The sequence below is a fragment of the Pangasianodon hypophthalmus genome, chromosome 23 (assembly GCF_027358585.1).
Source record: "Pangasianodon hypophthalmus isolate fPanHyp1 chromosome 23, fPanHyp1.pri, whole genome shotgun sequence".
Lineage (NCBI taxonomy): Eukaryota > Metazoa > Chordata > Actinopteri > Siluriformes > Pangasiidae > Pangasianodon > Pangasianodon hypophthalmus.
In genome coordinates, this window is record NC_069732.1 from 1,072,501 (window position 1) to 1,082,500 (window position 10,000).

The following is a 10,000-nucleotide window of genomic DNA, read 5'->3' on the forward strand; positions in this document are numbered from 1 at the left end:
TCTCTCGCCCTCCTCCCGCTCTCTCCCCCCCCTCTCTCTCGCCTCTCCTGCTCTCTCTCTCTCGCCCTCTCCCCGCGCTCTCTCTCTCTCTCTCCTCTCTCTCTCTCTCTCTCTGTTCTCTCTCTCTCTCGCCCTCTCCGCGCTCTCTCTCTCTCTCTCTCTCTCTGTTTCTCTCTCTCTCTCCGCCCTCTCTCTCCCCCCCTCTCTCGCCCTCTCCCGCTCTCTCTCGCCCCTCTCCCGCTCTCTCTCTCTCTCTCTCTCTCTGTTTCTCTCTCTCTCCCGCTCTCTCTCCCCCCCTCTCTCGCCCTCTCCCGCCTCTCTCTCCCCCCCTCTCTCGCCCCTCTCCCGCTCTCTCCCCCCCCCCCCTCTCTCTTGCCCTCTCCCGCGCTCTCTCTCCTCTCTCTCTCTCTCTGTTTCTCTCTCTCTCGCCCTCTCCCGCGCTCTCTCTCTCTCTCTCTCTCGCCCTCTCTTGCGCCCTCTCCCGCGCTCCCTCTCTCTCTCTCTCTCTGTCTCTCTCTCTCTCTCTCTCTCTCTCTCTCTCTCTCTCTCTCTGGTGTGTTTAGATCACAATTGAAGCCATGAAGAGTGACATTGATGAAGTTGCTCTGCAAGGAATTGAGTTCTGGTCCAACGTGTGTGACGAGGAGATGGACTTGGCCATCGAAGCCACGGAGGTAAAGCCAGCGTTCTGCTTTCTGTATAATAAACGGTAATGAACATTTTAAAAATAGAATTTTTGTTTTGTATTCAAAGTCTCCATCATCCCCCCACTAATGTAACACTAATGACATCGTTATTACCATAGCAACGTTTCAGATTAATACCTCACTCATCAGTGGTGCTCAGGTAGCTAATGACCCGTCTGTACTGGTTTATTATTTATGATGAAATTTAGTAAGAAGTAATGAACAGTTTGCTGTGAGTGTTTAGTGTGTGTATGAAGACACAGTGATTCCTCTCCGCGTTCAGTTTAACGTAACTGTAGTGTGCACCTATTTATTTATTTGTTTGTGTTTGTTTATTTTCTTGTTTCAGGCATCGGAGCAGGGCCGGCCGCCGGAGCACACCAGCAAGTTCTACGCTAAAGGAGCTCTGCAGTACCTGGTGCCCATTCTCACACAGACCCTCACGAAGCAGGTGTGTTACACTCACTGTGTGTGTTTCATCAAATACTTACAAATTTCCCAGACTAGCTTTACAAAGCACTCACATGGGCTAATAAATTAAACATTTCATTAAATGTTATTCTAGCATCATGATGATCACAGCTAACTTAATGAGGTTAGCAAAGACTGCTAGGTTGGTAATGCACAATGCTAGATTAATAATGAAAATATTACTAATAAATGAAGAATGTTTGTAATGATGTTTTGGTTGATAAATACTGACTGTTACACACAGGTTTAATAAATGGAAGTGTAAATGAGGTGTGTGTGTGTGTGTGTGTGAGAGCAGGACGAGAACGACGATGACGATGACTGGAACCCGTGTAAAGCGGCCGGCGTGTGTCTCATGCTCCTGGCCACGTGCTGCGAGGACGACGTCGTGCCTCACGTCCTCCCCTTCATCAAAGAGCACATCAAACACCCGGACTGGCGCTACAGGGACGCTTCTGTCATGGCGTTCGGCTCCATCCTGGAAGGACCTGAACTTAACCAGCTCAAACCGCTAGTCATCCAGGTGAGTACCGGAGTCTGTGCTTACTCCACCGACCACGCCCTGTAAAGCTTTGTGTTGATCTGTGTGTGTGTGTGTGTGTGTGTGTGTGTGTGTGTGTGTGTGTGTGTGTGTGTGTAGGCCATGCCCACCCTGATCGAGCTGATGAAGGACCCCAGTGTGGTGGTGAGGGACACCACGGCGTGGACGGTGGGACGAATCTGTGACCTGCTGCCTGAAGCTGCCATTAACGAGCTGTACCTGAATCCTCTGCTGCAGTGCCTCATCGAGGGGTTAGGGGCCGAGCCGCGCGTCGCCTCCAACGTCTGCTGGGTAAACCACAGCCTCCTTACTCACATCAGTGTTCGTTACATCGCATCGCCGCGTTAATTACCTGTACGCGTAGTTACCTTCCTCGACCCTGTTAGCTGACTGACGTGGTCTCGTCGTGTTCAGGCGTTCTCCAGTTTGGCTGAAGCTGCGTATGAAGCCACTGATGCCGCTGAAGATCAGGAGGAACCCAGCACCTACTGCCTCTCCTCTTCATTCGAACTCATCGTACAGAAACTTCTGGAAACCACAGACAGGTAGGTTCCAGCCACAGGACAGCAGAGGGGCTGAAAGCCGAGCGCAACCCTGAACGAGTAGTTCTTCTTATTCTTTCTTTTGTTCTTCTGTCTTTTTTTCCTTTCTTTTTCTTTTACCGTTTCTCTCTTTCATTCTATCCAACGTTCTCTGTCTCTCTGAATGTCTGTGTTTGCTTTTCTTCTGTTTGTCTATTTCTGTTTTTGTCTTTTTCTGTATCTTGCTCTGTGTCTCATTTTTTTTTTCCTTTCTATTTTTGTCAGTCTCTCCGTTCTCTTCATTTCCTTTCTTTTATATTCCTCCGTCACTAGGTGGTGGAGGCGTTATGTTTTCAGGTTGTCTGTCCATCAGAGGTTGTCGTAAGCGTGATATCTCAAGAGCGAGCGGTAGAGTGTAGGATTTATATCGAATGATCATTTGATCCAAACAGGGTCAAGGTCACAGCAAGGTCACAGGCATCCTGTTTGAGGTGTATTAAGAGTATTTGAGGAATACACATTAGTGATATAGTGACATTTACTTGTTCTCAATCATGTTTCCTTTGTCATTTTTTTTCTTGTTCTTCCTTCTTTCTGACTTTCTTTTGAGAAAGTTTGTTCTGCTCTTTTTATTTGTTTCTCTCTCTCTCTCTCTCTCTCTCTGTGTGTGTGATAAACGTGATGAGAGACAGAGTGTAATCAGTGTTATGATGTGTGGATGTATTATTGTAACCCTGAGCTCAGAGTGAGTGAGGAGCTGTCTCACTGAGTGTGTGTGTGTGTGTGTGTGTGTGTGTGTGTGTGTGTGTGTGTGTGTGTGTGTGTGTGTGTGTGTGTGTGTTTCTCTCTGACAGGCCGGACGGACACCAGAACAACCTGCGCAGCGCGGCGTACGAGGCTCTGATGGAGATAGTGAAGAACAGCGCTAAGGACTGTTACCCTGCGGTGCAGAAAACCACTCTGGTCATCATGGAGCGCCTGCAGCAGGTTCTGCAGATGGAGGTCAGTCGTTTATCGCTGTAAACACGCTCGTTATTAGTCGTTATTGAAGTGTTTTCTCTCCCACTGAGCATCAGCTGCAGTTTACTTCTCTCAGCTCTCTAACATGAAACACCAGGCTTTACGTAACGAGCGTCAGGTAGCAGATGGGGAAAACAATAACGGAAAAGATGGCTGTAAGAGCTGAGACCAAAACAGGAAGAGAGGAAGCGAGAGTGTGTGAGAGTGTGTGTGTGTGAGAGTGTGTGTGTGTGAGAGTGTGTGTGTGTGAGAGTGTGTGTGTGTGAGAGTGTGTGTGTGTGAGAGTGTGTGTGTGTGAGAGTGTGTGTGTGTGAGAGTGTGTGTGTGTGAGAGTGTGTGTGTGTGAGAGAGTGTGTGTGAGAGTGTGTGTGTGAGAGTGTGGGGGGTGATGGTTCCTCCCACTGCTGTGGAGTTTGGCCTGATGGGATTTTAGGTTGTCGCAGAATACAGCAAGTCCGTCTAAACCCTGTGTGTGTGTGTGTGTGTGTGTGTGTGTGTGTGTGTGTTTCTCTGTACTCCACACGGTTCATCACTCTTTGGAAAGTGCTACATTAAGTGATACATTAAAAAAATATGTAGCAGCATCATTTATTATTAAACTGATAAGTGTTGCGCAAAACTTCTTAAAATCATAATCTCGGTTTTTCTCAGTGCAGTTTTGTTCACTGTATCAGCTACTCCTACTCACACACTCCGACCAATGAGCATGGCGAGTTTGTACCATGTGACCTCTCACACAAGCACACGTGTGCACGCACGCACAGCCGAAGCTTAGTGAGTCCACATAAGGAAAAGAGGAGAAACAACGTTGTAAAGCTGTATGTGAATTCTAAAATGACCTGCTTGTAGTTAGAGTCTCTACCAGTTACTAAATAAACTATAACTAGCTGTATGGAATGAATGAATGAAGCTAGTGTTAGCTCACTCATTCATTTAGTATTAACCCTCATATCAATTAGTATCAGAAAGTAATTATTTAATCAGCCGTTAATTTCACTGGTTTAACCTTCGAGAGGACGCGCCGCACTCTAACGCGATGGCAGTGTTACGGCAGAAAGCAGGGGTTTAATATTTGCTCAGGATTTCGGTGCTTTTAGTACAAACCTGCAGTAAGTCAGTAATTATCAATAATTCAAAAATGCAAGTGTCTGTCACAAACACTAATGTAAAGGTTTTAATGCGTGTACATTATGTTCCTTACGGAAGAATCATGAGTGAGAGTCGTGATTTGAATTCTGAACCAAAGAAATTAATTCCTGATTTATCTCTAGTGATTGGATTGCATGAAGTAACTTGTCTTCTGGTTAAGTTGCTAATCTCTCTCTCTCTCTCTCTCTCTCTCTGTCTCAGTCTCACATCCAGAGCACGTCAGACCGAATCCAGTTTAACGATCTCCAGTCTCTGCTCTGTGCCACACTGCAGGTCTGTTGACACACACACACACACAAATACACCATATACACCACACCATATTATCTTTCACCCAGACTCCTGTTTGTCCTGGAGGATTATTTAGTCTATAAAGCATTTATAACTGCAGCTAAGATGCATTCTGGTTCCCAAAACTGGTGTCTGTGATTCCTGGATGCTCCGCCCTTCAGCTTGTTTACCCGGACATCGAGCTGCGTACGCCATCTTTAACTGCGTGATCTCCTTTCAGCTCTCAGTGCAGCTGGATTCACTTAATCTCTGTTTCTATTTGGTGTGAACAATGAGCATAGAGACGCACCACATGACCTCACACACCTGAACTACCCGAAGTACCGGTTATTAGTATCTAGAGACTAGACGATTCAAGGAAGGAGGAACTGAATGACTTAATGATATGAGTTTAAGGTATAAACACTGCAGGAAACATTATTATAAATGATGCAAGCTATAATTACTAATCTTAATTAAATAAAGAATAGGTACAGAAAATCGGTGCATGAGTATAATGAAAGTCAGGTAATGATTAGAATCTTGTTTAGGATAAAACAGCTGCGTGTGCGTGTAATGTCAGTAAGGTTTAAATCGGAAATTACTAGCTTTAAAGTGATGCTTCAGTAAACGAGGGCATCACATTTGTAAATACGCGTCTCGGTTCCTCCTCTCGTTTCCCTCGTCTTGCATCTTTGGTTTCTCAGGGGGCGGGGCTAAGATGTAAGGGAACAGACATGAGAAGCATCCAGTGTGTCTGTTTCAGTATTTGCATAGATGATTAATGTTTGTGTAAAACCTACAAACAAGTTTATAGATTACTGTGAGTCTGGGGAAAATAAAGTGCACTCCTACAGTACCTGATGGAAAACCTTACATTCTGCTCTCATATTCTCTCTCTCTCTCTCTCTCTCTCTCTCTCTCACACACTCTCTCTCTCTCTCTCTCTAGAACGTTCTGAGGAAGGTGCAGCACCAGGACGCTCTGCAGATCTCTGACGTGGTCATGGCGTCTCTCCTGCGCATGTTTCAGAGCACAGCCGGCTCCGGAGGAGTGCAGGAGGACGCCCTCATGGCTGTTAGTACTCTGGTAGAAGGTAGGTGCTCACTCTTTACTGAATGCGCCTGTACAGTGATAGCTGCGTCTTCCTCATCTGGTTTGATGCAGATATACACCAACAGTGATGCAGCACGCTAATGAGTGTGGTTTGGGACGCGGCCCCCTGACTGTGAAAGAGTTTTGAATGACTCTTATCGGTATCGACTTGCGGCTCTCGCTCGCCTCTCGCTCGCCTCTGCGTCTGTGGCGCCTCTCGCTCGCCTCTGCGTCTGTATCGCCTCTCGCTCGCCTCTGCGTCTGTGGCGCCTCTCGCTCGCCTCTGCGTCTGTGGCGCCTCTCGCTCGCCTCTGCGTCTGTGGCGCCTCTCGCTCGCCTCTGCGTCTGTATCGCCTCTCGCTCGCCTCTGCGTCTGTATCGCCTCTCGCTCGCCTCTGCGTCTGTGGCGCCTCTCGCTCGCCTCTGCGTCTGTATCGCCTCTCGCTCGCCTCTGCGTCTGTATCGCCTCTCGCTCGCCTCTGCGTCTGTATCGCCTCTCGCTCGCCTCTGCGTCTGTGGCGCCTCTCGCTCGCCTCTGCGTCTGTGGCGCCTCTCGCTCGCCTCTGCGTCTGTGGCGCCTCTCGCTCGCCTCTGCGTCTGTATCGCCTCTCGCTCGCCTCTGCGTCTGTGGCGCCTCTCGCTCGCCTCTGCGTCTGTATCGCCTCTCGCTCGCCTCTGCGTCTGTATCGCCTCTCGCTCGCCTCTGCGTCTGTATCGCCTCTCGCTCGCCTCTGCGTCTGTGGCGCCTCTCGCTCGCCTCTGCGTCTGTGGCGCCTCTCGCTCGCCTCTGCGTCTGTGGCGCCTCTCGCTCGCCTCTGCGTCTGTGGCGCCTCTCGCTCGCCTCTGCGTCTGTATCGCCTCTCGCTCGCCTCTGCGTCTGTATCGCCTCTGCGTCTGTATCGCCTCTCGCTCGCCTCTGCGTCTGTATCGCCTCTCGCTCGCCTCTGCGTCTGTATCGCCTCTGCGTCTGTATCGCCTCTCGCTCACCTCTCACTCTACCTCTCGCTCGCCTCTGCGTCTGTATCGCCTCTCGCTCGCCTCTGCGTCTGTATCGCCTCTCGCTCGCCTCTGCGTCTGTGGCGCCTCTCGCTCGCCTCTGCGTCTGTGGCGCCTCTCGCTCGCCTCTGCGTCTGTATCGCCTCTCGCTCGCCTCTGCGTCTGTATCGCCTCTCGCTCGCCTCTGCGTCTGTGGCGCCTCTCGCTCGCCTCTGCGTCTGTATCGCCTCTCGCTCGCCTCTGCGTCTGTATCGCCTCTCGCTCGCCTCTGCGTCTGTATCGCCTCTCGCTCGCCTCTGCGTCTGTATCGCCTCTCGCTCGCCTCTGCGTCTGTATCGCCTCTCGCTCGCCTCTGCGTCTGTATCGCCTCTCGCTCGCCTCTGCGTCTGTATCGCCTCTCGCTCGCCTCTGCGTCTGTATCGCCTCTCGCTCGCCTCTGCGTCTGTATCGCCTCTCGCTCGCCTCTGCGTCTGTATCGCCTCTCGCTCGCCTCTGCGTCTGTATCCCCTCTCGCTCGCCTCTGCGTCTGTATCGCCTCTCGCTCGCCTCTGCGTCTGTATCGCCTCTCGCTCGCCTCTGCGTCTGTATCCCCTCTCGCTCGCCTCTGCGTCTGTATCGCCTCTCGCTCGCCTCTGCGTCTGTATCGCCTCTCGCTCGCCTCTGCGTCTGTATCGCCTCTCGCTCGCCTCTGCGTCTGTATCGCCTCTCGCTCGCCTCTGCGTCTGTATCGCCTCTCGCTCGCCTCTGCGTCTGTATCGCCTCTCGCTCGCCTCTGCGTCTGTATCGCCTCTCGCTCGCCTCTGCGTCTGTATCGCCTCTCGCTCGCCTCTGCGTCTGTATCGCCTCTCGCTCGCCTCTGCGTCTGTATCGCCTCTCGCTCGCCTCTGCGTCTGTATCCCCTCTCGCTCGCCTCTGCGTCTGTATCGCCTCTCGCTCGCCTCTGCGTCTGTATCCCCTCTCGCTCGCCTCTGCGTCTGTATCGCCTCTCGCTCGCCTCTGCGTCTGTATCGCCTCTCGCTCGCCTCTGCGTCTGTATCCCCTCTCGCTCGCCTCTGCGTCTGTATCCCCTCTCGCTCGCCTCTGCGTCTGTATCCCCTCTCGCTCGCCTCTGCGTCTGTATCGCCTCTCGCTCGCCTCTGCGTCTGTATCGCCTCTGCGTCTGTATCGCCTCTCGCTCGCCTCTGCGTCTGTATCGCCTCTCGCTCGCCTCTGCGTCTGTATCGCCTCTGCGTCTGTATCGCCTCTCGCTCACCTCTCACTCTACCTCTCGCTCGCCTCTGCGTCTGTATCGCCTCTGCGTCTGTGGCGCCTCTCGCTCACCTCTCACTCTACCTCTCGCTCGCCTCTGCGTCTGTATCGCCTCGCGGCTCTCGCTCGCCTCTGCGTCTGTATCGCCTCTCGCTCGCCTCTCACTCTACCTCTCGCTCGCCTCTGCGTCTGTATCGCCTCTCGCTCGCCTCTCACTCTACCTCTCGCTCGCCTCTGCGTCTGTATCGCCTCTCGCTCGCCTCTCACTCTACCTCTCGCTCGCCTCTGCGTCTGTATCGACTGGCGCCTCTCGCTCGCCTCTGTGGCGGCTGGCGGCTCTCTTCTCTCGCTCGCCTCTGCGTCTGTATCGACTGGCGGCTCTCTTCTCTCGCTCGCCTCTGTGGCGGCTGGCGGCTCTCTTCTCTCGCTCGCCTCTGCGTCTGTGGCGGCTGGCGGCTCTCTTCTCTCGCTCGGCTCTGTGGCGGCTGGCGGCTCTCTTCTCTCGCTCGCCTCTGCGTCTGTGGCGGCTGGCGGCTCTCTTCTCTCGCTCGGCTCTGTATTTAGTTAAATGAAAAGGGCCTTGGGCTCTGCCCTGCATTGCGTAGTTCCTTACATAAGTGGTATGCTGTTCACTGTGCCTCAGGTTGGTGTACTGTTTAGTTTTGTAGTAAGGGGATTTGAAACAGCCAATAATAATGACTGAGAAATGCTAGCAAGCTGCAGCAGACATCTCCTGGTGTGCAGTTTGGGATACAGCTCGAGGCTTTAAGGGTCTTTAAATGGATATAATGTGTCTGTAGTCGCTTGTGTCCTCAGCGTGGACTATCTAGTGCACTAGATTTCCCCTTTATAGCCTTTTAGTACATCAGTAACTCATGTTAATGCTGCGTGTCACTGTTTTTTTTTTTTTTTTTATAAACTGATCGTGTGTGTGTGTGTGTGTGCGCAGTTTTGGGCAGTGACTTCCTGAAATACATGGATGCCTTCAAACCATTCCTGGTTATTGGACTGAAGAACTATCAGGAATATCAGGTACATGCAGTTTCCTCATATGACTGATTTTATGCCGTTGAAGTTCCAGGACGGTGTAAAGGCCACCGCGGTCTGCTCTTACACTGACGAGATGTTAAAGTTTACACCAAAACTCGTCATTCGTTAGCTAACGGGTCATGGGCACCTCAGTTTCATATCATACAGCCTGTGTGTGTAAATCACTTTTTTAAACAGTAAATATATTTGTTTATTTAACCCAACACTTTCACTCTTCAAATCATAATAAGTAGATTGTTAGAAGGAAAAAAAAGTGTTGGACTGTGGCAGTGACTTGGAAGAGGGTGAGGTGAAGGAAAGAGAAGAGAAACTATAAAGAAAAACAGAAGAAATATTCAAATAACAAATATGCAAAAAAAAAAAAGTAAACAATTAAAAAAAAAACAGTAAATATAAACAATATGGCAGCAAAACAGGAACATGCTCACTTTCCATTCATTCACGCATTAATCTTTTCCGTTTATACGCAGTGATCTGTGACTGAACAGCGCGCGCGTGTGTGTGTGTGTGTGTGTGTGTGTGTGTGTGTGTGTGTGTGTGTGTGTGTGTGTGTGTGTGTGTGTGTGACGACAGTTCCTCCCGCTGCCGTAGAGTTTGGCGTGTTGGGATTTTAGGTCGTCACAGATGAAAGCGAGTCGGTCTAAACCCCGTGTGTGTGTTTGTGTACACTCTGGGTACTGACAGGACTCCACACTGTTTATTATAAATGTTAAACGTGCTTTGTGTGTTCTCAGGTGGTAATTTAGGAAACATCTCAATGAACATTGTGTGTGTGTGTGTGTGTGTGTGTGTAGGTGTGTCTGGCCGCTGTGGGTCTGGTGTGTGACCTGTGTCGAGCCCTGATGGCCAACATTCTGCCTTACTGTGATGAAATCATGCAGCTGCTGCTGGAGAACCTGGGCGTGAGTATTACACCTGTATAACACTTTTGCCTACCTGTGGCTGTGTCCCAA

The 10,000-nt window shown here is 50.8% G+C and overlaps 1 protein-coding gene across 1 annotated transcript in view; it reads left to right on the plus strand.

Moving 5' to 3' along the window:
• Positions 1 to 10,000, plus strand: part of kpnb1 (karyopherin (importin) beta 1) — a 24,305-nt gene that overhangs the window by 8,848 nt on the left and 5,457 nt on the right. The window contains exons 8-17 of the mRNA XM_034298745.2: positions 564 to 674; positions 1,036 to 1,137; positions 1,456 to 1,680; positions 1,798 to 1,989; positions 2,113 to 2,243; positions 3,074 to 3,221; positions 4,590 to 4,661; positions 5,610 to 5,754; positions 8,947 to 9,029; positions 9,842 to 9,949. Coding sequence (XP_034154636.1) covers positions 564 to 674; positions 1,036 to 1,137; positions 1,456 to 1,680; positions 1,798 to 1,989; positions 2,113 to 2,243; positions 3,074 to 3,221; positions 4,590 to 4,661; positions 5,610 to 5,754; positions 8,947 to 9,029; positions 9,842 to 9,949 — 1,317 coding nt within the window. The remainder of the gene's footprint in view (positions 1 to 563; positions 675 to 1,035; positions 1,138 to 1,455; positions 1,681 to 1,797; positions 1,990 to 2,112; positions 2,244 to 3,073; positions 3,222 to 4,589; positions 4,662 to 5,609; positions 5,755 to 8,946; positions 9,030 to 9,841; positions 9,950 to 10,000) is intronic.